This window comes from Pelodiscus sinensis, chromosome 19 (assembly GCF_052426305.1).
Source record: "Pelodiscus sinensis isolate ZL-2025 chromosome 19, ASM5242630v1, whole genome shotgun sequence".
In the NCBI taxonomy this organism is placed as follows: domain Eukaryota; kingdom Metazoa; phylum Chordata; order Testudines; family Trionychidae; genus Pelodiscus; species Pelodiscus sinensis.
In genome coordinates, this window is record NC_143070.1 from 19,397,744 (window position 1) to 19,425,548 (window position 27,805).

Here is a 27,805-nt window from a genome sequence, read left to right on the forward strand (position 1 = left end):
ACCTGGGAGCAAGTGTTAATAGGATTCCTAAAAGCAGACTTAAGCAAGAAAGGAAAAAAAGCCATTACAAAAGAGAGAAATAGAGATAAGCAGTGGTCAAAAAGGCAAATAGGATGCTAGGACTTATTAAGAAAGGGATAGAAAATAAGACCCAGAATATCTTACTGCCCCTGTATAAAACTATGGTATGCCCACATCTTGAATACTGTGTACAGATGTGATCACCTCAAAAAAGATATTTTGGCCTTGGAAAGAGTTCAGAAAAGGGCAACTAAAATGATTAGGGGTTTGGAACGGGTCCCATGTGAGGAGAGGTTAAAGAGACTGGGACTTTTCAGTTTAGAAAAGAGGAGACTGAGGGGGAATATGATGGAGGTCTATAAAAGCATGAGTGGTGTGGAGAGGGTGAATAAAGAAAAGTTATTTATTAGTTCCCTAAATAGAAGAACTAGAGGACACCAAATGAAATTAATGGGTAACAGGTTTAAAACTAATAAAAGAAAGTTCTTCACACAGCGTGTAGTCAACCTGTGGAACTCCTTGTCAGAGGAGGCTGTGAAGGCTAGGACTATAATAGAGTTTAAAGAGAAGCTAGATAATTTCATGGAGGTTAGGTCCATAAAAGGCTATTAGCCAGGGGATAAAATGGTGTCCTTGGCCTCTGTTTGTCAGAGGCTGGAGAGGGATGGCAGGAGACAAATTGCTTGATCATTGTCTTCGGTCCACCCTCTCTGGGGCACCTGGTGCTGGCCACTATCGGCAGACAGGCTACTGGGCTAGATGGACCTTTGGTTTGACTCAGTACGGCTATTCTTATGTTCTTATGTCCTAAGTTTTCTCTGACCTTATACTCATAGAATCCGGGACGGACTGCTCTCTCTCCACTAGGCGTCAGATTGCAGCCCCAATCTCTCTAATCACTAGGCCTAAATACTGCTTTTGGGCATGAAAGCATTCCAGATATACTACCCCTTTTCCATAACTTGGCCTAACACCCAAGATTTCTGAAGGTACCACCTTTAATTGGAAGAAATCTTTGGGTATTTTATGAATATTCATTATGGGTGCCAGATGCATCTGACAAAGTGGGTCTTTGCCCACGAAAGCTTATGCTCCAATACTTCAGTTAGTCTGTAAGGTGCCACAGGACTCCTCACTGCTTTTGCAGATTCAGACTAACACGGCTACCCCTCTGATAAATGACTTTTTAGACGCTGTCCCTAGATACCATTTCATATTTAGCTAGAAGCCATTCTCTATAACAAAAGCCATTTCAGTTTCTTGTGTCTGCACGAGGGAGTAAACTGGCCTTCACTGAGGTGGGAAAAAACCAGAGGGATGCGCTGTTGGAATGTGTTAATAAACTATTTTGAGCTGAAGCTCGAACTCCCTTTTAACCTGTTTCTTTCTATGCTGATAATAATTCCTCTTTAAAGTTCTCTTTAATTTCTTGCCCTGACGTCAGACTTGTTTGGTTAAGGGTATAAAATACTAGGATTAATTGTATTAGCCAGTCTTACTGGACCCGGCTTTGCTAAGACCACGTTTGGCTCACTTTGCTTTTATTGGCCAATAAAACTGTCTGTTTAGCCGCGTAAACTGAGTGAGGCGTTTGCTTCGACAGACGCTGTCCCTATACCTCCCACAAAGGGCGGGAAGCTGTACAAAAGTTTTCTGTTAAAAGCGTTTTCGGAAAAGCACGTCTAGATTGGCAGGACGCTTTTCCGGAAAAGTACTTTTTCTGGAAGAGTGTCCGTGGCCAATCTAGATACGCTTTTCCGCAAAAAGCCCCGATCGCCATTTTTGCGATCGTGGCTTTTTTGCGGAAATCAGTACTGTGCTGTCTACACTGGCCCTTTTGCGCAAAAGTCTTTCGGAAAAAGACTTTTGCCCAAACGGGAGCAGCATAGTATTTCCGGAAAATCACTGACGATCTTGCATGAGATCGTCAGTGCTTTTCCGGAAATTCAAGTGGCCAGTGTAGACAGCTGGCAAGTTTTTCTGGAAAAGCAGCTGCTTTTCTGGAAAAAGTAGCCAGTCTAGACACAGCCTCCTTGTAAGGCATATACTCCAACCCCCTTATCATTTTGATTTTCTCCAATGCATCCACATCTTTTTTGTAATGTGGGATCCAGAATTGGATGTAACACTCCAGATGTGGCCTCAGCTGTGCCAAATTAAGGGGAATAATCACTTCTCTAGATCTGCTGGCAATGCTGCTCCTAATTAAACCTAATTTACCCTTCGCCTTCTTGGCTACAAAGGCACACTGTTGACTCATATCCAGCTGCTCATCCATTGTAATCCTCAGGTCTTTTACTATAGAACCTGTGCTGCAAACAGTTACAGAATTGTTTAATATGCTTTCTAGATCTAGGCCTTTGCAGTGTGATTCTGCATCCACTGCGTAGTGACATAGATTCTGTCATGGGGCTACCACATCCATAGAAAAAAATTGTGGCACCAACCAGCAGCCCCATGAATCAGCTCCTGCCCCACCTCCCCTGTGCACTATTGGGCCCCACAGATCAGCATCTCACCCCAACCAGAGCTTCCTATTTCCTGTGGATCAACTGTTCAGTGATATTAAGGACGTGCTAGAGGAAAGAGGCAAAATGGGGATGAGAAGAGGCAGGTCTAGGTGGGTATTTGGGGAAACATATGGAGTTGGGGGTAGAGCCTAAGTTAGAGTGGGAGTCAAGCACCCCCTAAGATTAACGTATGATTATGTGCTCTGCAGAAAGGTGGTGTATGTGTGCATTTGGTGTAAGGAGATTTTGGCCCTTCATGTATGTACAGCCTTTGGAGAGCAAGGTGGCTGAATTGGAGGAGCTAAGGGTAGCGGCGCATCGGAGTTCCCTCGCCTCCTGCACCCCCATAGTGGCACGAACAGACTCCACCAGCCAGTAGAATAGAGGGAGTTTATTGCTTCTCCAGGATACAAACACAGTATAGATGTAATCTGGTTACAGGGCAGGCCTAGGATGCCTCAGCCCCCCTTGAGATGGGGGACACTGGGCCCCTAAATCCCAGACCCTTTCCTAGGCTGCTTCCTCCATGATACCAGACAGAAACTAAAAATGTCCCTTCCAATCTACCCTGGAGGAAAATTCCTTCCTGACCCCAAATATGACGATCAGCTAAACCACTGATAATGAATGGTCAATTAGTTACCAAGATCATGTTATCTCATCAAGCCATCCCCTTCATAAACCCATCAGCTGTGTCTACACTGGGCCACTTATTCCGGAAAAGCAGCCACTTTTCCAGAATAACTTGCCAGCTATCTACACTGGCCGCTTGCTTTTCCAGATAAGCAATGAGGATCTACTGTAAAATTGTCAGTGTTTTTCCAGAAAAACTATGCTGCTCCTGTTCGGGCAAAAGTCCTTTTCCGGAAAAACTGTTCCGGAAAAGGGCCAGTGTAGACAGCACAGTAGTCTTTTCCACAAAAAAGCCCCGATCACGAAAATGACGATCGGGGCTTTTTTCCGGAAAAGTGCGTCTACATTGGCCACGGACGCTTTTCTGGGAAAAGTGCTTTTCCGGAAAAGCGTCCGTGGCCAATGTAGACGTGCTTTCTCCGGAAATACTTATAACGGAAAACTGTTCCATTTTAAGCATTTCCGGAAAAGGGTACCAATGTAGACATAGCCATCTAGTTTAATCTTGAAGCCAGATAGATCTTTTGTCCCCACTACTTCCCTTGGAAGGCCGTTCCAGAACCTCACTCCTCTAATGGTTAGAAACCTTCATCTAATCTCAAGTCTAAGCTTCCTACTAGCCAGCTTATATCCATTTGTTCTTGTGTTCACATTGGTATTAAGCTTAAATAATTCCTCTCCCTCCCTGGTATTTATCCCTCTAGTATATTTAAAGAGAGCATTCATCTCCTCCTTCAGCCTTCTTTTCCCACAATCACAGCCGTAAAAGGGTTTCTCTCCTGTATGGATTCTCCCATGTCTAAGTTTGATCTCGTACTGAAGCTTTTCCCACAGTCAGAGCAGGAGAAGAGTTTTTCCCCAGTGTGGATTCTTTTATGTCTAACAAAGTGTGCGCTCTCACTGAAGCTTTTCCCAGAGTAAGAGCAGCTGAAGGGTTTCTATCTTGTGTGGATTCTCCTGTGTCTAACAAGGTCTGACCTGTTACTGTCATTTTTCCTGCACTCACAGCAGTTTTTTTTCTTGTGTGAGTTTTCTGATATCTAACTAGAATTGATTGCTCCCTGAAGCTTTTACCATGGTCTGAGCAGTCAAAGGATTTCTGTGTGGATCCTTTGATGTTCAATAAGGGTATGTCTATGCTACAAAGTTAGTTCGAACTAACAGACGTTAGTTCGAACTAACTTTCATAGGCGCTACACTAGTGCTCCGTTAGTTCGAATTTAATTCGAACTAACGGAGCTCTTAGTTCGAACTAGGTAATTCTCATTCCACAAGGATTAAGCCTAGTTCGAATTTACTAGTTCGAATTAAGGGCTGTGTAGCCCCTTAATTCGAACTAGTGGGAGGCTAGCCCTCCCCAGGTTTCCCTGGTGGCCACTCTGGCCAACACCAGGGAAACTCGTCTGCCCCCCTCCCGGCCCCGGACCCCTTAAAGGGGCACGGGTTGGCTATGGTGCACCTGGCACGGCTCGAGCCACCCACCCGATGCCCCCCAGCCCTCCCCCTCTTCCCGGGACCAGGCTGGTGGCTCCCAGGAGCTTGCCCAGGACCGCAAGAGGCGGGCACCCGCCTGGGCTAGTGCAGACATCGTGGACCTCGTCCACGACCTCCGCACTAGGCACAGGAAAGTGGCCGTCTAGGGCAGGAGAGCTGCCAGCCTGGCCACCCAGGAGCAGGTGTGCATGAAAATCAAGGTGGTCCACTGAGACCCCGACCCTGAGCCCTGAGCTTACAATGGCCGCCCTGGGTCAGACCAAAGGTCCATCTAGCCCAGTAGCCTGTCTGCTGACAGCGGCCAACCCTAGGGACCCTGGAGGGGATGGACCGAAGACAGTGACCAAGCCATTTGTCTCGTGCCATCCCTCTCCAGCCTTCCACAAACCTTGGGCAGGGACACCACTCCTACCCCCTGGCTAATACCACTCCATGGACCCAACCTCCATGACTTGATCTCACGTCCCTTTAAACTCTGTTCTAGTTCTAGCCTTCACAGCCTCCTGCAGCAAGGAGTTCCACAGGTTGACTCTCTGCTTTGTGAAGAACAATTTTCTGTTACTAGTTTGAAGCCTGCTACCCATTCCTTTCCTTTGGTGTCCTCTAGTCCTTCTTTATGGGAACTAATGAAGAACTTTTCTGTATGCACCCTCTCCACCCAACTCCTGCTTTTAGAGACCTCTATCCTGTCCCCCCTCCGTCTCCTCTTTTCTAAGCTGAAAAGTCCCAGTCTCTTTAGCCTCTCTTTATATGGGACCTGTTCCCAACCCCTGATCATTTTAGTTGCCCTCCCCTCTCCCAGCCTCTCTCTTCCCCTCTCCCACCTCCTTTTCCCAGTCTCCCCCAGTTTTGTTCAACAAAGACAGATTCCGTTTTTGAACACAATTGTCCTTTATTTTGTACATCAAGAAGAGGGGCTAGGGAAGGGTAAGTGGAAGGAGGTGAGGGAGGAATGGGGTACGCGCCCCCGATGGGGAGGACTGGGCTGGCTCTGTGGGCTTCTGGGGGTGGAAGCTCTCCTGCAGCCCCCCAATTACCCCCTCTCCTCAGATGGCAGCCTGCGGCAAGTGCAGCCGGTCTGATGGCCGAGTGCTGTGATATGTCCAGTATGGGTAGTCTGGGCAATCCAAACCAGGACTGCTTTGCAAGCGGGGCACCCTGAGAACTGTCTGTCCGGGGTGGGGGTCGGGACCCTTTAAGCACAGCCCTCGGCTAGCCTGAGACAGCATCTCCACGCTCTAAGTCCTCCTCTGATGCCCTGCCGGCACTGCTTCCGGCCATCCTTAAGCCTGGTTCAGGGTCCACTTAATGTGGATGCGCTAGTTCGAATTAGCAAAACGCTAATTCAAACTAGTTTTTAGTTCTAGATGCGTTAGTTCGAATTAGCTTAGTTTGAATTAACTAATTTGAACTAAGTTAGTTCGAATTAGCGCTGTAGTGTAGACGTACCCTAAGAGTGGCACAGTCACTGTAAGCATAGGGTGCTTGTTGATAAAGGATTTTCTGTTGAATGGTTTCTCTGTTTCTTTTCACACCTCTGCTTCTGTGACTGTGATTTACCCTGTCCCTCCACCACATGGTTTCCCTGCTGCCTTTCTGGGCTATGCTGACTCTCACAGGTATATCCCAGCTCAGGACTCTGGGAAAAACGCACTTCACATCTTCTCAATAACATCCCATATGGAGCCATTTGCTCAGGTCCTTCCTGCTGAAGACTCTCCTCATTGTTCTCAGTCAGCGTCCCATCACCTGCTGGGACAGAAACTGAAACCAGACAGGAGTCATTTTCTGTGCTGAGCTGAAAGGAAAACTCTGGAAGGGGAATAGAAAAGAGGACACACACCTAAATAATGGCTGAAAAGGTTGAATAACCACAAGCTAAGTTCATCACCCTTCTTCATAACCCTTTCCCAAAGAAGAGAACCCAATGTCCTTCCCCCCCCCCCCCCACAGTCCCTCGACTGGAGTTGAAGACAGGCTTAAGAATCAGAAAAAGTGACAAGAAGTCTTGTGGCACCTTAGACTAACAGATTTATTGGAGCATAAGCTTTTGTGGGCAAAGACCCACTTTGTCGGATGCAAGGAAAGCTTATGCTTCAATAAATCTGTTAGGGTATGTCTACACTACAGCGCTATTTCGAATTAACTCATTTTGAATTAGTTAATTCGAATCAAGCTAATTCGAAATAATGCAGCTAGACACAAAAATTAAATCAAAATAGCATTTTTCTAATTCAAAATAGTGCGTCCACATTGAGTAGACCCTGAATCGAAGGTAAGGCTGGCCAGAACCAGTGCCGGCAGGGCATCAGGGTCAGACTTACTGTGTTGGGCTGCTGCCTCAGGCTATCCGAGATCTGTGCTTAAAGGGACCCAACCCCCCATCCCGGACAGACAGTTCTCAGGTTTCTCTGCTTGGTCTACCTCACTGAGGAACAGCAAAGCATTTGTGTCTTGGAGTGCTCTGCTTGCCCTCACTTGGGACACCACGGCACTCTGCAACATGAAACCAGACTTGTCCCTGGACATGCCGGTGCATCTCGTGGGGTCGTTGCCATCAGCCTAGCTGCACTTGCAGCAGGCTGCCATCTGGGAGGTCCATAAGGATCCAGGAGGTCATGGGGGGGAGCGTCTACCCCGAGGAACCCTCAGAGCCACCCTAGTCCTCCCCACCGTGGTCTCGTGCCCTATTCCTCTTTCACGTCCTTCCACTTACCCCTCCCTAGCCCCTCTTCCTGATGTCAAATAAAATACACGTTTTTTCATGAACTGTCTTTATTTAACAAAACTGGGGAGGGAGAATGAAACACTGGGGAGACTGGGGAAAGGAGGCGGGAGAGAGGGTGGGAGAGGAGAGGGAGAAAACTGAGAGGAGGGAGCTGGAATGGGGAAGCAAGGAGAAGAAGGGGGAGGGGAAGATCAGCACTCAGGGGTAGGTGTCTCGTTGGGCCACATCTCCCAGCATAGTGGGTGCAGGGGCCTTGGTGTCCGCGGGGGGATGGGGAGGAGGGTGTGGAGATTGAGGAGGAGTGTGAGGAGGTTGAGGTGGGAGTGAGGGCAGGAGTGGGAAGAGGAACAGTAGCGGGGGGGGGGGAGCAGGCACTGGGGTGGCATGGGGCAGCACGCTCTGCAGCAGGGCCTGCAGGTGTGAGCACATGGCACGGTCCTGGGCAAGCTGCTCCCAGCGGTGCTGCAGGTCCTCCTGCATCCAGGCCTGGATGTTATGGTGCAGGGCTCAGAGGGCCCCCAGGTGCTGGTCCCAGTACCCCTGCCATATGCTGGTGCTCTGGAGGAGCCCTCAGGTGCGGGAGCATGTCCCAGGTGGGGTAGTGCGCCCTGCACATGCAGCTGGTGCGGCTGTGGAGAAAGAAGAGGAGTGGTCATTTCTCCCTGGGGACTCACTGGATGATGCCCAGCGCCCCATGTGAGGTGCGGATGACTGTGCACCGTCAGAGCCAACATGTTTGCACAGAGGCCATGGTCGAGATGTCTGGATCTCCCCGGGAGTGGGAGCTGCCCCAAGACCGCACCCATGCCCCTGAGCTGTGTATAGTGCGTCTAAGGCGGGGGGCAGATGTCCCCTGCCTCTGTGTAGAGGGGGCATGTGAAGGGAGGGCATCTTGCTGGGTCCCGCTGCAGGGTCGGGAGCGTGTCAGGTCTCTTCACACACACTCTTCACACACAGCCCCTAGGTGTCACACAGCTGGACCTACCTGCCCACGCGTGCAGTCCCTGGTGTTCCTCCCCACCTTCCCCCCGGGTAGGAAACAGTGCTGGCACTTACCTGGTATGGCCTCCCCGGATGACCCTGCCAACTCCAGTGCTGGGACAGCTGGTGGTGGCCCTTCCGTGGCACCTGGATCATGGTCCTCAGCTCCCAGCTCGCTGCCTCCTGGGCTGGCGCGGCCTGCCCTGCCTCCCAGGATTCGGTCGAGGGCGGGGAAGTAGGGGCAGGTGGCAGCCCCTGCTGCAGCACCGCCCCTGGTGGCCCTGGCGTACACCTGCCGCAGCTCCTTCACTTTCTGGGTGCTCCTGTGTCCCTTGCTGGCCATGGTGGCCACTATGCGGCCATGGTAGCCGCATTCCTCCACCTAATGCGGAGATCATGGAGATTGGGGGCCTCCCCCGAAACCTCAGTGAGGTTCATGATATCCCACTAATCAATGAGGGCGCGCGCTGTCTACGGCCTCTGGCTGGTCCCTCAGTCCTGGGGGACTGGGCGCGGGACGGCTGGCTGCCATTGTGTGGCCACTGGCTGAAGGTCTGCGGCTGCTGGCAGGCCTGGCTCTCGCACATGCCCAGTGGCCAGAGTCTACCCCTTTAAGGGCCCCGGGGCTGGGGGAGAGGAGAGGAGTTTTCTTGGTTGGCCCAGAGTGGCCACCAGGGGAAACTGGGAAGGGGTGGAGGCCCCCTAATTCGAAATAAGTGTCCACACAGCACTTATTTTGAATTAGCTATTTCGAATTTGGTGTTATTCCTCGTAGAATGAGGTTTACCAAATTTGAAATAAGTGCTCCACTATTTCAAATTTATTTCAAAATAGCGGTTTGGCTGTTATTTCAAATTAACTTTGTAGGGTAGACATACCCTTAGTCTATAAGGTGTCGCTTTTGCAGATCCAGACTAACACGGCAACCCCTTTGATGCTTAAGGGTCAGTCAGACTTGATGAAAATTCACAAGTGACAGCTGCTATGAGGACACAAAAATTGGTTTCTGTGTCAGTTTAGCTGCTTGCTCACCTGTATGGGTATTGCTGATGATCTCCCCTTCCTCAGAGGCTTGGAGATCTGGGATCCACAGCTCTGCCCCTCGCTCCACTCAATTGATCACATGAGCTTTGGAGACTGGAAATGCTGTTCAGGGAACAATTAATCAAGTGCTGTTGATTAACTTGTTCATTAAGGTCTGTGCCATTACTGCTTCCAGAGACAGGATTTTAGTCACCCACCCAGGCTATATCTACACTATGGCTATGTCTATACTGGCGTGATCTTGCGCCAGAGCTATGCAAATGAGGCTAAGCGTGGAATATCACCAAGCCTCATTTGCGCATCTAATCAGCCGCCATTTTTGCAGCAGAGGCTCTTGTGCAAAAAGGAGATGTCTACACTGCTCCTTCTTGTGCAAGAAAAGCTCTCTTGCACAATGCCGTTATGCTGATTATTTTCAGGAATAGATTAGTAAGGCATGATTTCCCTTTACAGAAATCATATTGACTTTTCTCCAACAAACTATTGTGATGGCACGTTGGAGTTCTCCTGATCCTGCACCCCCGTAGCAGCCAGAACAAACTCCGCCAGCCAGTAGAACAGAGGTTTATTGCTTCTCCAAGGTACAACTCAGCATAGACGTGATGTGGCTACAGGTGTCAGGGCTAGGATGCCTCAGACCCCTTGGGATGGGGTGCCTAGACCCCTAAACTCCCAACCCTCTGCTTAGACTGTCCCCTTCATGGTTCCCCCCACCCGAAACTGACCCTTCCCCCGAACACTCACTTCCTTTGTTCAGTCCCTGCCCTCAACAGGTAGGACCAGTTGGATCTTTGTCTATGTGACCTCAGACGGCCCCCCCGATGGCCAGTGCTTACAGACACAGGCCAGTAGAGGTACGCAGCAACCAGTGATTGCCTTCCCACTACATCATATCTCTTCCCCCTCCGAGAGCGAACTGAGCAGGGTCACTCCACTTGTGACCTGGGAAAGTTTGGGCCCCCTGCCAGGTAAAGCCACAGTGGTGACAGTGGCGCTTCCCTTGGCTTGGGCCTGCCACAGCGGTGCCCTGAAGGAGCCGGCTTCCCACTGTTCAGCTGCTGCATGGCTTTGAGGGGGCCAGCGCAGGCCCACTCTCTGCAGTCGTACCAACCCTTCCACTTCCCTTGGGCTCTGACCAGAGTCTCTCTGGCTGGGCCCATGAGCTCAGTGATCCTTTCCCGGAAAACCAGGACATCCTCCAGCCCTGACTCTCCATTCGAGGAGGTCTCCTCCTCCCATAACTCTCTCAGCAAGCCCAAGGGTTCCTTCCCCCTTCTGCACACTGTCTCGGTAGGGGAGAACCAGGTAGACTCTCTGTGTGCTGACAGCAGGTGGGGCAAGTACTTGTCCCAGTCCTGCAGATGCCAGTGCATAAAGGCCTCCAGCATCTGCTTCAGGGTCCCCTGGAACCTCCTCACCAACCCGTTGGACCGGGAGCCATATGCTGGGGCCCAGGTGAGCTGGGCCCCATGCTTCTCCCACAAGCCAACATGGATTGTAGAATCAATCATAGAATACTAGGACTGGAAGGGAACTCGAGAGGTCATCGAGTCCAGCCCCCTGCTCCCATGGCAGGACCAAATACTGTCCATCCCTGATAGACATTTATCTAACCTACTTTTAAGTATCTCCAGAGATGGGGATTCCACAACCTTCCTGGGCAATTTATTCCAGTGTTTAACTACTCTGACAGTTAGGAACTTTTTCCTAATGTCCAACCTAAACCTCCCTTGCTGCAGTTTAAGCCCATTGCTTCTTGTTCTAGCCTCAGAGGCCAGGATGAACAAGTTTTCTCCCTCCTCTTTATGACACCCTTTTAGATACCTGAAAACGGCTATCATGTCCCCCCTCAGTCTTCTCTTTTCTAAACTAAACAAAGCCAATTCTTCCTTCATAGGTCATGTTCTCTAGACCTTTAATCATTCCTGTTGCTCTTCTCTGGACCCTTTCCAATTTCTCTACATCTTTCTTGAAATGCGATGCCCTGAACTGGACACAAAACTCCAACTGAGGCCTAACCAGCACAGAGTAGAGCGGAAGAATGACTTCTCGTATCTTGCTCACAAAACACCTGTTAATGCATCCCAGAATCATGTTTGCTTTTTTTGCAAAAGCATCACACTGCTGACTCATATTCAGCTTGTGGTCCACTATAACCCCTAGATCCCTATCTGCCATACTCCTTCCTAGATAGTCGCTTCCCATTCTGTATGTGTGAAACTGATTGTTTCTTCCTAAGTGGAGCACTTTACATTTGTCTTTATTAAACTTCATCCTGTTTATCTCAAACCATTTCTCCAATTTGTCCAGATCATTTTGAATTATGACCCTATCCTACAGAGCAGTCACTCCCAGCTTGGTATCATCTGCAAACTTAATAAGCGTACTTTCTATGCCAATATCTAAATTGTTGATGAAGATATTGAACAGAGCCGGTCCCAAAACAGACCCCTGCGGAACCCCACTTGTTATACCAGGATTGTGAACCATTAATAACTACTCTCTTATCCAGCCAGTTATGCACCCACCTTATAGTAGTCCCATCTAAGTTGTATTTGCCTAGTTTATTGATAAGAATATCATGCAAGACTATATCAAATGCCTTACTAAAGTCTAGGTATACCACATCCACTGCTTCTCCCTTATCCACAAGACTCATTCTCCTATTAAAGAAAGCTATCAGATTGGTTTGACATGATTTATTCTTTACAAATCCATGCTGGCTGTTTCCTATCACCTTGCCACCTTTCAAGTGTTTACAGATGATTTCCTTAATTACGTGCTCCATTATCTTCCCTGGCATAGAAGTTAAACTAACTGGTCTGTAGTTTCCTGGGTTGTTATTACCCTTTTTATAAATGGGCACTATATTTGCCCTTTTCCAGTCTTCTTGAATCTCTCCTGTCTCCCATGATTTTCTAAAGATGATAGCTAAAGGCTCCTCTATCAGCTCCTTGAGTATTCTAGGATGCATTTCATCAGGCCCTGGTGACCTGCAGGCATCTAACTTCTCTAGGTGATTTTTAACTTGTTATTTTTTTATTTTATCTTCTAAACCTCCCTCCTTCCCACTAGCATTCACTATGTTAGGCATTCCTTCAGACTTCTCGGTGAAGACCGAAACAAAGAAGTCATTAAGCATCTCTGCCATTTCCAAGTTTCCTGTTACTGTTTCTCCCTCCTCACTGACCAGTGGGCCTACTCTGTCCTTGGTCTTCCTCTTGCTTCTAATGTATTTATAAAAAGTTGGATCCCTGGTCCGTGAGGACCTCCTGGGGAAACTCCACCCTGCTGAAAATGGCCAGCAGTGCGTCTGCCTCAATAGAGGGCATGAAGGTGATGTACGTTGTGTGCTTTAACTTCACACTTTTAGTAGGAACGTTAAATATTGGTTAATTGAATTGTCGATTAACCTTATGAATTGCAATCGGTTAATCAACTATTCTATAGTCCCCGGGCAGCCCCTGTCTGGGAGAGTAAAGGTCTGAGCTCCCAAACTCAGCACAAGCTGCAACTGAGCCAACTGCCTGCCCACATGGCTCCTATTACACTTTAAATGCAGAGCTGCAGCAGGGGTAGGTTCAGGACCCAATGCAAGCTGGGACCGAGCTGGGCTGCGGACCAGCTTTCTAAAAAATGTACTGGCAAGGGGTGGAGGGTAAAATGCATGTAGTCTATAGCATTAACCTATAAGCTTTTGCTTAGTGGTTAATCAAATACACTATTACATCCCTAACCTTAGGCATCATATCCCATAGACTAGTGCTTCTCAAAGTGGTCCGCAGGTCCCCAAATCCAATGCCTCTCAGTCTCCTCACGGATCACTGGGTTAGATTTAGGGCTGTGCGCACCATGGTCGCTGTGGGTTTGATTGGTAACTTTAGTTACAATCCCATGAAGATGTTTTCACAGGAATTTTCTTATCATTTAAAGACAGTCTCCACCTGCAAAGTCACCCTGTCTGAAAGCTCCCAGGGATTTTCCTCTTGCTCTTTCCACTGCCCAGGGCAGAGTGTCTGGTGGGGGAAAGGTAAGAAGGTGAGATTCCAGGCTCTCATATTTATAACAATGTCCCCACTCTGAATTCTGTGTTTCAATTGTATCAGACCTTAGACACACACTCAGGTCGCACCCTGACAGAGATACCCAGGGAGGGAAAAGAAATGAAGATGTTAATGCACAAAGTGACCAGACACAGCAGACAGCCTTTCCGAGGGACATTCAGCTCCTTTGGGGAAAATTTCTGTGAAAGTTACAGGTGCTGGACATTAACTCATCCACTGACATGGAAGCTCAGGGCCTGTCCACAAATGGATCTAACCCAGCGACCCATGATCCAGGAGAAAAACAACAAGCCCAAACTTGCCAAGGTCACACAAGAGTCTGCCTCCTAACACAGCCCTCCCACTGCCAGTCCCTGCCAGTTCATAATCACAGACACCTACCACAAAATACAGGACTATGTAGCACTTTAAAGACTAACAAGATGGTTTATTAGATGATGAGCTTTCGTGGGCCAGACCCACTTCCTCAGATCAAATAGTGGAAGAAAATAGTCACAGCCATATATACCAAAGGATACAATTAAAAAAATGAACACATATGAAAAGGACAAATCACATTTCAGAACAGAAGGGGGATGCGGGGGGGGGGGGGAAAGGAAGGTGAATGCCTGCGAGTTAATGATATTAGAGGTGGGGAAGGGGAAATGTCTGTGAGTTAATAGTATTAGAGGTGATAATTGGGGAAGCTATCTTTGTAATGGGTAAGATAGCTGGAGTCTTTGTTCAGCCCCCTGCGGAGAGTGTCGAATTTTAGCATGAATGCCAGTTCAGAGGATTCTTTTTCAAGTGCAGATTTGAATGTCTTCTGAAGTAGGATGCAGGTGAATAGGTCATTGAGACACTGTCCTTTCTGGTTGAAATGGCAAGCAACTGTTTTTTCTTTGTGATCCTGTCTAATGTCTGTTTTGTGGACATTGATTCTTTGGCGAAGTGTCTGAGACGTTTGTCCAATGTTTTTCTTCCACTATTTGATCTGAGGAAGTGGGTCTGGCCCACGAAAGCTCATCATCTAATAAACCATCTTGTTAGTCTTTAAAGTGCTACATAGTCCTGTATTTTGTTTCAGCTACACCAGACTAACACGGCTACATTTCTATCACTAGACACCTACCAGACACTCCTGGCTTTTCCCCTCTCCCATCGCTTTCCTTTCCAGCAGCTTTTCTCTCTCTTCTCTCAGGCTGTATCTACACTGCACCCCTTTTCCGGAAAAGGGATGCAGATGAGACAAGACGGAATTGCAAATGCAGCAGGGATTTTAAGAGGAATAAGGGACCTTTTGGAAAAGACTTTATTTTCCGAAAGATCCACATCTAGACTGGCGCTTTTTTCCAGCAAAGCCCCGAGTTGGAAAAAAGCGGCAGCCATGTTCATGCAAATGTAGTGGGGAAAATTTAAATCCCCGCTGCATTTGCAATTCCGACTTGTCTCATCTGCATCCCTTTTCTGGAAAAGGGATGCAGTGTAGACACAGCCTCAGTGTCTTCAAATGGGCCTCCAGTTTTTCCTGAAGAAACAGAAATAAACACTGGGGTCAACCCCATGAGATATTGGGAGCCCATTTGTGTGTCTTTAACCTGCACTATCCCAGTTTTTTAGAGCTCTGTTCCTATATGGCAGGGACTCAGCCCTGGACATGGCTTTGTCCATTGAAAAAGGGACAGGAGGAGACTGTGGATGCAGCAGGATGCCTGTGAGGGTGGGGGATGGATCGGTGGTGGTACCTTCGTAAAGAATGATGCAGGTTCGGATTAGGGAGGTAAAAAAGGTTAAAAATACTCCTCACATAATGGATTACAATTTAATCAATTACAGTACTTTTTAACCTGCCAATGGACAGGGCTGGTAGCAGATGTGGGCTGTCCTGGGGTTGGGGCTCTCTCATGGGATCTGCCTAGGATGGCCACAAGGACTGCCAGCAAGTGGGGACTCCCAGCAGCTGCAGACTGACATTAGCTGCCAGAGGCAAGTGGGCACTGCCAGGGATATGGGGGAGTTTAACCAGTAACTGGAACCAATACGCATTAGCTCATCAGTTAATCAGTTTGAACTCTTGCTACAACCCAGTCAAATCCCAGTGGTATCTGGCATGGGCCTGTGCTGCCTAGAACCAAGGCTGGTCTTGCCATGAGGCCAACTGAGGCAGCCGTCTCAGGTGCCAGACTTTGTGGGGGGCGCCAATAGGACCCAGAGTGTAGAAAATTGTGTCTGCTGCTGATGCATATGTATTCTCTCTGCTCTAGATGCACAGAGATGGTGGAGTGCTGTGCTGGAGGAAGGAACGCACAAAAATCATGAAGAAGGCAGAACTGAGACCTTTCAAAGTTTTGGCCCAAGCGAGGGGTATGCGGGCATCATTTGAGCTCCCCACCTTAGGTGCCAAAATGTTGGGGGCTGGCCCTGCCTGGAGCCCTATTGTGGGTGGATCCAGGTCGCTTGGGGCCCCACACAACATCCAGCCCAGCGACCTCCTCTAGTGCTGGTTACAGCATCTGAGTTTAAATTCTCATGGACCAGGTTAGCAGTTCAGCATCCCAGTGGGAAATCTCCTTTTTTGCTGGGCCTGGGGCTTTATAAAGATGTTTTTCCCTCCTAAGGCCCACATTTCATCTCTGTTCAGAGATGCTGTGGGGAAGGGGGGAATGGAGCCTAGAGGTTAGAGCCTTGGACTGAGACTGGAGAGACCGGGATTTTATGCAAAACTCTATCACAAACATGCTTGGTGATTAAGAGCAACTTGCTACCCTACTTTCCCTTCCCATCTAACTAGACTGTTACCTGCTTAGGGCAGGGATTGTCCCTTGCTGGGTGTTGAGCAAGGCCCATATGCCAGGGGTCTGTAAGGCAATAACAGATTGTTACTGCTTTTCATCTAATCCGTAACAGTTTGTAACCACATCTTCTCCAGCCCCAAGGCAGCTCACTCACACAGACTGGACTGCATGGATGATGCGATGCTGCCCTTACTGCTCCCCCTCGAGGCCGATCACCCTGCACTCACCCTTCCTAAAAATCCACCGCCCCTGCCGTGAACCAGGTACAGCTACGCACCCAGCAGCTGTCACCACACAAATAAGGCCATCTCAGACCTGAGCCCGGCTCCACAGCCACATAGGAGCAGAGCAGGAGAGAGACCAGCAGCAGCCTTAGGGCAGCAAAGGGCTTTCCCAACTTTTTGGAGCATCTGGCACACCCAGGAGCCAATCACGCACTGTGGAGGGAAACTGACAAACCCACCCACACACCAAAGTGAAAGGCAAAGCAGAAGCTCTGCCTCTGGGTAGCCCCAAGCCACTCTGAGGCAGGACCAGGCAGGAAGCAGCTGGGTCAGGCTACCAGACTGCCTGGGAAGCACCAGCCTGCAGCAGCAGCGCATGTCTCTCCAGGGCCTGGCCCAGACTGCACACGGAGCTAAGAGCAGCCGCCAGGAACATTCCATCCTGTAGGGCACTGGACCCATGTGCCCATTGGGGCCCCTTTACAGGGGCATGTCTCTCTGTTGGGAGGCAGTGAAGGGGCAGAGTCTGTGGCTACTTAGGGACAGCCAGGCCTGGCAAGATTCATTGATGTATACAGGTATAAGTAGAAGCACTGCTTGACTGAGACATTTTTTTCACTAATTCTTGAGTTAACTTTTCACAAGGGCACAAAAATGTGGGTTTTAGCATTTCTGTGCACTTGTTACCAATATGACTTTTCACAGTTGCAAGGGAATAGGTCACTAGCATGAAACTACAATGAATGTCAGCAGACACTGGGATTCCAAAAGTTAAAGCTTTATTGTCAGATTGTCAGCATCACCTCTCAAAAGATATAAAGTCTCTAGCCTTAAACTGAACAAATAAGTTCTCAGGCAGCATTATTCTTATCTTGCATCTCTGTCATTCTCACATATCATCTACTGAAGTATTTTCCATTGATTTGTGTGTAGAATAGGATAGGGATGCTACATTTACATTAACTGGCTAATCAAATAGTTGATGCATGATTATTCGATAAGGGTACCTTCGCCTCTGAAGTGTAGCAACAGCCTCAGGGCTGTTACTACTTTTCAAAGGTGAAAGGGCTCTGGGGAGCACAGGGCCAGTGAGGTACTCAAGTCCCTGCTGGCCCTGTGCTCCCTGCAGCATTTCAAAGTGGCAATGCCACATGGAGCCCAGGGCCAGCGGGGGAGTTTCCAGCTGGCCCTGGGCTGTAGGCAGTGTTTCAAAGCAGCAGTGCTGTGTGTAGGCCAGGGTCAGGCTCCAGGCTGAAATACACCCCCCCTCCCCTTTTCCCTCCTCTTTCTGATACAGGCAGCAAGGGGGAAGGGAGTGACCAGTCAACTAGTGTGTCCACTGTGCAACAAGCATTTGCTTTTTCGGACAGTCAACTACAGCCACTCCCCGAGTTATGACCACCTCCACTTACAACCATCTGCACTTAGGACCAAAGCGATCGTAAATGCAGATCCGAGGTAGGAACGGCGATCCACGCTTACGAATAGTGCAGTCGCCATGTAACACTATGGGCTCTGAGTTATGAACACTTCGAGTTATGGACCAAGTGTTGGTCTGAAAGTTGTTCGTAACTGGGAGAGGGGCTGTAGTCACTCACATCCCTAGGTAACTGCCTGCCCCCCATGGGAGGCAGCAAGGCCAGGGGAGAAGCGGGAGCTGGGGGAGCCATTCTGGTTCAGAAAATATGGACACGGGATACACAGACCCAACCCAAACTCCCCCCCCCAGCCACAAGCCTGCGCCTCAATCTCGCTAGTGGATCGAGGAGACTCCGCCAGCTCCAGCCCCCCGCAGCTTGACCGTGGCTGGCGTCAGCGCCCCCCCCCCCCCCGCCCCGCCAGGGAGCCGCCCCGCTCGCAGCCGGAGATTTGGGTCCCAGGGCAAAGCCCCCCCGCTGCTCCAGCGACTGATCTGCCCCCTGCAGTCCCCAGACCCGACACGTCACAGGTCCTGCCCCTCAACGCGCCAACCCCCCTCAACCCGCTCTGCTGCTCCGCTCTGCCCCCCCCCCCGACCGGAAGCGGAAGCAGCAGCGCGGCGAGTAACGGCTCCCTCAGAAATCGCCCCGGAGGGTGCGCAGTGACCGCGGCGGGCTCCGTTGCCTCGCGCGCAGAGTCGGACGCTGCTGCGGGCTCCGCCCAGGGGCCAATCGCAGCGGGGTGGACGGGCCGCGAGTGGCTGGCGGCGGCGGGACGCACTGAAAGCCCGGTCGGTGCGATGCGGAATGGGGAAGTGGTCAGGCCGCGCATGCGCAGCGCGTCAGTGACTCCGGTCCCTGGCTGAGCCAGGGCTTAGCTCAGACCGGGAGCTGCTGGCCACGCCCCCGCCCTGCGGTCTCTGAGCAAACCAGGCTCCCGGCGCGTGGCCCTTCCCGCTGCGCCTCGGAGACTCTCCACGCGCAGAGACCCAGCCCCGCCCCCAGGCAGCCTCCCGCCCGCCCGCGGGGAGGTGAGCCCAGCCCCCAAGGCTTGCAGAGGGCAGCCACGTGCGGGGGGGGGGGGGCTGTGGGCACCAGGGGCAGTGGGGGCCATGAGGCGTGGGAGGCTGGAGGCTTGACCTGTTGTTAACTTCTGGGATCAGGGGACCATCTGCTGCTCTGCCCCGTCTCCCTCTCTGTGCCTGGGGGTTTCTCCCTAGGGATGTGCCAGTGTGGTCGCTTAACTGATGAGCAAAAGCTTATAGGTTAATGCTACGGACCCCGGGCCCATCAGTTCATTATTTAACAGGCTGGCCAGCAGCTTAGCTCAGTTCTGGCAGGTGCAGGACCTTATGCCCCCACTGTGGCGCTGCATTTATAGTGTATTAGGATCTGGGCAGGCAGGCAACCAGCTCAGTTCTGATTTGTGCTGGGTCTGGTGCTCAGACCATGTCGCCCTGCAGTTAGGCTGCTGCCACCCTGCATTGCTCCTTCTTTTTCAGAGGCAGCAGCACAGGGCAACAAGCAGTTGGTCTGCAAGAGGAGCTGGCTTTTAAACTGGCTCCCTTCACAGACTAGCTCCCAGCTGGCACCCCATGCTGCTGCTGGCCCCAACCCTGTAGACTACAGAATACTTGACTGATAAGAATTCATGAGGTTATCTGACTATTCAATTAACCGATATTTAACATCTCTACTTCTCCCTTCTGCTGGGGCAGGCTGTACTGATAGCACTCACAGGCCTGTGTGTTCTTTGGTGCCTTTTTTGCAGTAAGAGTGAGATCAGAGCAGGATTGTTTCTGTTTTATCAAACACTGAACTTAAAACTTGCTGAAACCCTCTTGTCCTAGAGAAGCAGATTGTCCCAGGGCAGAGGGACTGAAAAGAACCATAGTTTTCAGTTAAAACCATAGTCAGTTAAAAATCCTGGTTCTCTGGGTCTGGTTCAGTTATCTGCAGAGCTGTCCCTGGGGAGAGAGTCTCTGGTTACTGCAAAGGCAGAAGAGGCTGATGTCTGCCTGTGCTCAGGATACAGAGCCCTAGAGCTGATTGAGTTTCCTGGATCAGATGCTGCTGTCACCGACATCGTGATCTGGGAACCCAACTGTGCAGTGGGTCTGTAGCAGGGAGAGACATTTACTGAAGCCCCTCTATGCCCGGGGAATGTTCCCCGGTGCCTGTTACTTGTCCGTTGGGGCAGCCCCAGGCTCTGCTGGTATCCACTCCAGGTGATGGGTAGAGAATTGGGGGACAAAGCTTGGGAGAGACAGGAAAGTTACTCAGCCAAACCAGCTGAGTTTGTGCCAGAGCGGAGGGGGTCCACGTGTATCTGCCGGTCTCAGAGTTACTGCCCTCAGTGACACAGCCAGGCTCCCACTGGAGACCAAATGCCCATGGGCACTGGGCAGGCACCAGTGCTCCCAGCAGAGGGGAGAAAGCAGGAGACAGGAGGGCAAAATGCGGAGATCAGAAGGGGCAGCAAGAAGTAGGGAATGAGGTTTCCAGCTCCCAAACCTGCCTAGACCAATTCACTGCCTCACCCTGAGCAGACTGACTGTCCTGGGAGCAAGGAGCAGGGAAGGAAAAGCCAGTTCTTGCGCCGTCCAGTCCCCATGTGATGGCGGGGGTTGGGGCGGGGTTGCTGCCCTCAGGGACAATGTGGGAGAATCCCCCAGAGTGGCACGTTTGGCACTTCTGCATTTTCCTGGTGTTTGTCTCAGAGACTCTGTCCTGGGGAGAGTGTAAAAGTGCCTGGTGGGCTCAGCCCTGGAGGAGGGGCCAGGCCTGTGTTGTAACCACACAACTGAGGGTTTCCTAGAATGGCAAAGCCTAGTGCGTCTGTCTGTAGGGAGAGAGTCTGGGGGAACTGGGGTGTGAAATGGACCAAACCCTCTTTGGAGACCTCCCCAATCACCCCTCTCACCCTGACAGGCTGAAGACTCACGTTCCCACTTTGCTCCAGATCATCCCATCTTGCAGGAGGCAGGGCAGGGAAATGGCTGTGGTGGAGCCTGCTCAGGTAGGGGATTTTGTGGGGAGCTGCAGGGGGTGTTATTGTGGAGGGGGAGGGGCAGGAAATATAAAGGGTGGGATAAACCTGCTGGGACTTGCTCAGCCTAGACAATTGAGGTGATTGTCTGAACAGGCCCGTTGGGAGGGGCATGAACATTCTCCCATTTTTGAAAGAGGGAACTCCCCCCCCCCCCCTCCCCCCTGAGACAGAGGTGGAAAAACTGACCAGAGTTCTCCACTGGTCCATCAAGGGCTTCTAGCCAGGATGGGCAGGGAGGGTGTCCCCAGGGCAGGCTCTAGGTTTTTTGTGGCCCCAAGCAAAAAAAATTTTGGCCACCCTTCCCCCCCCCCCCCCCCTTTTTGTTGGTCGCGACCTGGAGCAGGGCCAGCTCCGGCCACGGCTTAGGCACCCTGGCACAGAGGGAGGGGGCGTTCTACTCAACGCACTTGACCCGGACCACAGGATCTGGCCCAGCACAGCCCGGCATGGGGATAAGAGCTCGCCTGAGACCAGGACCGGCCCCAAATGACCGAGTGCCAGGCTGGAGCCCGGACGCCTGGGTTCTGTCCCCGGCCCTGCCACGGCCGGCCTGGAGCAAGTTGCTTCCCTGCTGCCTCAGTTTCCCCTTTGGGAGCCGGGGAGATGCTGCTGCCCTGCGCGGCCAAGCATGGTGACCAGGTGGGGAGGGGCGGAGGGGCTGGGGCTCCCTGGCCACCTCTTACGGATGGATGCCCACGCACCATGACCCCCTGCAGGGTCCCGCGCCCCTTCCCCTCCTATTTCCCCCACAGGGCCCTGCTGGGTCTGTGATGTGGTGCTGGCTGGTCAATCAGCGCGTGCAGCAGAGCACGTGCAGGTCCCAGCCCTGCAGGAAAAAGACTCGGGCAGCGTTGCCCGTGGAGGGGCGGGGCTATGGGGCACCTGCCTGGGTGCTGGGACCCCCCTGCATGGGGAAGGCACATGGAAAGGGCTGCTGCTGGCAGGTGACTGTGGATGGGGGGCAGTATGGGGGTGGCACAGTACACACAAGTACACGCAAGTATGGCCAGAATGCCGCCCCTGGAAATGTGCCATCCCAAGCACGTGCTTGCTTTGCTGGTGCCTAGAGCCAGCCCTGGGTGTCCTAAGCCTTTGTTTGCCAGAAGCTGAAAATGAGTGATAGGGGGTGGAGAACTTGGTGATTCCCTGTTCTCTTCATTCCCTCTGGGGCACCTGCATTGGCTGCTGTTGGAAGGCAGAATACTGAGATAGATGGACCTTTCATCTGACCCAGCCTGGCCATTCCTATAGTTTTCTCATGCTGGGAACAGAGCTCACTAGCCACTGGCTACATGAAATAGGAAGCTGCTGGGATTCCTGTCCCTGTTGCCTCTGCAGAGCTCTGCTCCCACCTCAGCCTGTGGCTAGCAGTTGTGTGGTGAATTAGAAGACCTTGCCCTGCTCCATCTGCTGGGCGGCACAAGATGGTCTCCCCTCTCTCTCTTCCTTGAAGCCTCCTGGCCTCTCTGAGCGTGGGGAGGGGAGGAAGTAATTCTGCTCCCTGGGCCTCCTCCATTGTGAGTACTGAAGTTGTGGCTGGGGCGGCAGACGCTAAGTGGGGGCCCCTATTGTTTCAGATGCCGGTGACCTTCGAGGAGGTGGCTGTGTATTTCACCGCAGGGCAGGGGGCGCTGCTGGGCCCCGCTCAGAGAGCCCTCTACAGGGACGTCATGCAGGAGAACTACGAGACTGTGGTCTCACTGGGTAAAGATTCCTGTCCCCTCAACGCCATCGTCACTTAGATTAGAGGGGAGTGAATCACACAATCTGCAGCCCCCGTGCGAGAGATACTTTAATCACCATGCCCCCTTCTGGGGAACAGGGGAGTCAGACACCTAAGGGACATGCTAATTCACCCCCATCTCTCCAGCTTTCAGGGGCCAGAAGCAGGGTACTGTCCTGCCTATATTATTTATCTTACTCACCTGCCTTCTTGAGACTAACTCCATCTGTGGGGAGGGTTCTAGGTTACACATATCAGAGGGGTAGCCGTGTTAGTCTGAATCTGCAAAAGCAACGAGGAGTCCTGTGGCACCTTATAGATTAACTGAAGTGTAGGAACATAAGCTTTCGTGGGCAAAGACCCACTTCGTCAGATGCATGCTCCTACACTTCAGTTAGTCTATAAGGTGCCACAGGACTCCTCGTCGCTTTTCTAGGTTACACAGGCTTGGAAATAGAGAGGAGTATAACCTCAGAGCGCTGTGTGTGTGTGTTGGCAAGTCCCCCAGATCCCACAGATCATTAAAACCCCTAGTGAGGGCATGATAACCTTTGTCACCAAGGGGTGGGGAATCACCGGGCCTTGCACCCCCATCTGCAGCCAGACATGACTTTCAGCCGGCAGATAGAACAGAAGGTTTATGAGTTCACAGGGATGCAGCATAGAACAAACTTGCTAGCACAGAAACCAGGAGCAATCAGCATAATCCATCTTGGGAAGAAGGGGGCCAAGGGCCCCCATCTCAGCCCCCAAACCCGCAAGACTTACTTCGACCCTCCACAGTTCATCCCTGGCTATAGCCAGTCCCATCTCAAGCCTTTGCCTAGCTTCCCAGGCAAAAGGTGTCACCGGGTCACACACCCCTCCCAGGCTCAGATTTACAATGGCCCAGGCTCATGGCAATGTGCTAGTCTGCACATCCTCCCTCAGTGAGTCATCCCCAAATTCCCATCTTCATCTAGATAGTGGTGCAGTGCCCAGGGAAACTGAGGCACACACCCAGGATCACTAAAGGACAGTAGAAATCACATTCAGCATAAAGTGAACAGAGCAAATACAATCCTGACTTCATCACGTCCCACACCTCGTTCCACCCCAGAATTCTGCCGCTCTCAAGATATCTAGTTACCATAGTCCTATACAGGATCAGTTTGAGCTCAGGGAATGTTCCTTGTGACACATACTCTGCCTAGACATCATGCACCTTCACCTTGCCTGATTTCACCCCTGTGCAGGATTCTCCATTCCCAAACCTGACCTGATTGCCCGGCTGGAACGAGAGGAAGAGCCGTGGGTCCCAGATCTCCAGCCCTCCAAAGAAATGGAGATTCAGAGAGGTACCCGCACAGGTGAGGAGTCAGGGAAACTGACAAAGAAACCTTCCAACAAGTGTGGGGGAAATGCTTAGATTCCCAAAAATGAACAGTGAGTGAGAGCCCTCACTTCCGCCTCATGTTCCCCAGATAGGGCTGCAGGTATCATCCTGGCAAATATCTGTCACAATTCCCTAGCCATCCTGTTAGCTGTCACAGGTTTCCTTCCTGCGTTTCCTTTCCTGGGAGTGTTTGGGTGGGGGATGGAGGCTGAAACCAATGTCTCCGTCTCCCCAACTATTACCATGCTATGCTTTCTGTCTCTGCCATTCCCCTGTTGGTCCTTTCTCCTCAGCACAGACAGTAACTCCTGCCTGTATTCTCCCTCTCCCAGCAGGTGGTAGGGCAATGAGAGAGAACAAGGAAGATAATGGATTGCAGGAAGGTCCTGGAACCGATGAATTACAAGGAATCTCTTTGGAAGGAGTTGAAGGGTATTTTTCCCCGTATGTAGAACAGGGGAAAACCTGGGGGAAACGACACAGGGCAGAGAAGCAGCTGGAGAACAATCCAAGCAGGAAAGCGGAGGAATCCATTGAATGCAGGGAAGGATCGAAGGACACCAAGGAAACTCCAGGCCAGGAGACAAATCACAATGGAAAGAAACCCTGTGAATGCTCAGATTGTAGGAAAAGATTCAGTGAGAAGTTAGGCCTTATTCTGCCCCAGAGAGGGCACACAGGAGAGAGACTCAGTAAGTGCCTGGTGTGTGGAAAAAGTCTGACTGAACTGTCATCCCATATTCAACATGAGATTATCCACATGGGAGAGAAATCCCATAAATGCTTTGAGTGTGGGAAAAGCTTCACCTTGCTATCATACCTTAGTAGACATCAAAAAACCCACTCAGGAGAGAAACCATATAAGTGCTTCAACTGTGGGAAAAGTTTCAGTCGGAGTGCACACCTTATTATCCATCATAGAATGCACACAGGAGAGAGACCCTATAAATGCCATGAATGTGGGAAAGATTTTGCCAAACGATCAGTCCTTACTGTTCATGAGAGAATCCACATGGGAGAGAGACCATATAAATGCCATGAATGTGGGAAAGGTTTTACTTGCCGATCAGCTCTCATTAGACATGAGGGAATCCACACAGGAGAGAGACCATATAAATGTTATGAGTGTGGGAAAAGTTTCACTATGCGATCAGACCTTACTGTCCATGAGAGAACCCACACGGGAGAGAGACCATATAAATGCCATGAGTGTGGGAAATGTTTCAGTAGGCGATCAGTCCTTATTAGACATGAGAGAACCCACACAGGAGAGAGACCATATAAATGCCTTGACTGTGGAAAAAGTTTCAGTCAGAGTTCACACCTTATTATCCATCAGAGGTCGCACACAGGAGAGCGACCGTATAAATGCAATGAATGTGGGAAAGGTTTCACTGAGCGATCAGTCCTTACTGCCCATGAGAGAACCCACACAGGAGAGAGACCATATAAATGCCTTGATTGTGGGAAGAGCTTCAGGCAAACCTCAACTCTTACTAGACATGAGAGAATCCACACAGATCCTCCATCAGCAAATCCTTCCGGAAAGAATACTCTCAGAAGTGTTATACATACTAGCTAATGAAACTGGCTAAAAGCCTGGTCACTAGAGACCGCTCCACAGCTGAGGGAAATTCTCTCCATGCCCTGGCTGACCCCACACACAGATGAGTGACATTTGGCTCCTTGGGATCCAGATGTCCAGTACTGGGGTGAGGAGACCACAGCACCGAACAATCAACTCGTCCGTGATTGTTGGGTCAATAATTGTGGGCTCTACCTGGTCTCAGCAAACCCCAATCAACCGTCCTGCTGGCTGCAGCCCTGATTGCTGACCTGATGGGCCACAGGGGGAAGAAGGAAGAAACAAACTCTTCCAGATGCTCCCCATCCCTGCCTCAAGTTCCCTCTTTCCCTATCCCAGCTGGGATCCCCTGCCATGGACATTGAGAGAGACATTTGGACCAGGCCCTACTTTCCATCTAGCCACCCATCCCCACTGCTCCTCTTCCATCACCCCTTGGCTGACCTCCCCCACTTTCTTAGAGTTGTTTCCTAGAAGCAGTTGGTGCTGAAAGGCTGCTAAATCCTCCCCTCCCCAAATCAGACAGAGATGCTGGGATCTGCAAGATCAAATGCTAAGGGGCCAGGAGGATGGTTTGTGGAGGTAACCGGCTAGAGCTCTGTGCATATACAGAAAAGTGTGTCTGCAGCAGCAAAACTTTGGGGATCTCCGGAGATATATGCAGAGTTGCAGGGCTCTGCCCCAGACCCAGGCAGGTTGCATGGGGGCAGATCCCCACAGAAGCCTATGTGGTTCTCCCATACCCTTCTGTGGTTGAGAGGGTGACTCAGAGTTGCACATGGCAGCAGCCAGGTGCGCTGCTCTGGGGAGCAACAGTGAGCCCTACACTTCTCTGGGAAGGAGCCTCAAGCAGTCCCCATTTCCTGGGTAGGAGAAGGGTCCATACCACGGTTCTTCGTGTAGACCACAGAGTTATATATTGTTTTATGTAATGTTCTTAATGGATAGTGTAAGAATAAATGTTAAACAATCCTAACTCTGGTGGCCACTCTTCTCTGACTAGCACAGAAGAACAGTCTTCTATCCTCTTAATAAAGATGTATCAGGCAAAGTGTTTGTGATTGTATACGATGTCAAAACAGAAAGATAACAGAAGGATTCTTGTAATTCAGCATGATCACACTGTTGCTCTTAAGAGTAATTAGAATATAGATTGTGTTATAAAGAAAATATGATGAATGATTAAATGTTTGTATTAATAGAAGCTTTGTATTAGGAAATAGATTGATACCTTTTGTATGGACAATTATATCCTTTTTCCCATGTGTGAAATGATTGTGTAGTAGAAATACACATTTTGTCATACAATGGAGTCCAATCCAACAATACAAGTAGTATAAGGGATCTACCATCAATCAAACATTGGCCCTGCCCCCGATCCCTTAGGCCCTGCCTATCTGTAACCTGAAGGCCAACCCCCAGGGGTAGTGCATCTGGGGTCAAGAGGGACATGTGACTGGAATTAGTGTCATGTGACACCTCTCCCCCTCTAAGAACTTCTCCCCACCACCCTCTACCAATCAGGAAGGTTTTCTCCCTCATTAAACCACCCCAAGAGCTGATTTGACCAGTCACAGGGGCAGTTCTGGGAACGGTTCACCCATCCCCAGAAGTGGGTCATGTGACCCCTCTAAGGGCTTCTCCTGCCCCCACATCATTTTTGCGTGAATAGTTGGGATTATACTTTTCCATGTGCAATACTTAGTATTAATAAGTGCAATTTGCTGTTGTGTTGCCCAGTTACCTAGTTTTGTGAGATCCCTTGGTAACTCTTTACAGTCAGCTTTGAACTTAACTATTTTGAGTAATTTTGTAGTATCTGCAGATTTTGCCATCTCACTATTTACCCCCTTTTCAAGAATATTTACATGTTTAACAGTACTGGTCTAAATGCAAATCCCAGCAGCACAACACTCATTGCTATTCCTCCCCCTCTCCCAGCTTTTAAGTACATGGCAATGTTTTCATGATGATCTAAGGCTCCCTTAATTACATGAATGACCAGTCTTTTGTAATTCTTAATCACCTGCCTCCCTTTTTTTATAACAAATTCCCTGCCCCAAAGGCAAAGCTACAGGCGTTCACATTCTATTGTGGTTAAGAACTACTTTTGAAGCCAGGGCATGCAGCTTTAAGCAGACATCAAATATGAAATCCAGGGGTTCAAACTTGGTACACT

At 50.4% G+C, this 27,805-nt stretch overlaps 2 protein-coding genes across 5 annotated transcripts in view; one reads left to right on the forward strand and one right to left on the reverse strand.

The window, feature by feature from the left end:
• The window catches only part of LOC142821583 (butyrophilin subfamily 1 member A1-like), a 130,012-nt gene that overhangs the window by 69,651 nt on the left and 32,556 nt on the right, over positions 1 to 27,805 (reverse strand). The window lies entirely within an intron of this gene.
• LOC102447395 (uncharacterized) lies at positions 18,503 to 26,602 on the forward strand. 4 transcript variants are annotated; one of them, XM_075913623.2, is made up of 5 exons: positions 18,503 to 18,922; positions 20,823 to 20,910; positions 22,521 to 22,647; positions 23,902 to 24,015; positions 24,374 to 26,602. In XM_075913623.2, the coding sequence occupies exons 2-5, from the start codon at positions 20,887 to 20,889 to the stop codon at positions 25,621 to 25,623; spliced, it is 1,515 nt and encodes a 504-aa protein (XP_075769738.2). In that variant the 5' UTR covers positions 18,503 to 18,922; positions 20,823 to 20,886; the 3' UTR covers positions 25,624 to 26,602. The 4 variants fall into 4 exon arrangements, with proteins under 4 accessions (XP_075769738.2, XP_075769739.2, XP_025036308.2 ...); XM_075913624.2 differs by having other exon boundaries at positions 18,503 to 18,682; XM_025180523.3 differs by having other exon boundaries at positions 18,503 to 20,910.

Excerpts from the sequence above, each read along its gene's own strand:
- LOC102447395 (XM_025180523.3), top strand. The coding sequence starts at position 20,770 with ATGGACCAAACCCTCTTTGGAGACCTCCCCAATCACCCCTCTCACCCT. Across the intron at positions 20,911-22,520 it reads CTGTGGTGGAGCCTGCTCAG|ATGCCGGTGACCTTCGAGGA; the intron begins GTAGGGGATTTT and ends CTATTGTTTCAG. Across the intron at positions 22,648-23,901 it reads CGAGACTGTGGTCTCACTGG|GATTCTCCATTCCCAAACCT; the intron begins GTAAAGATTCCT and ends ACCCCTGTGCAG.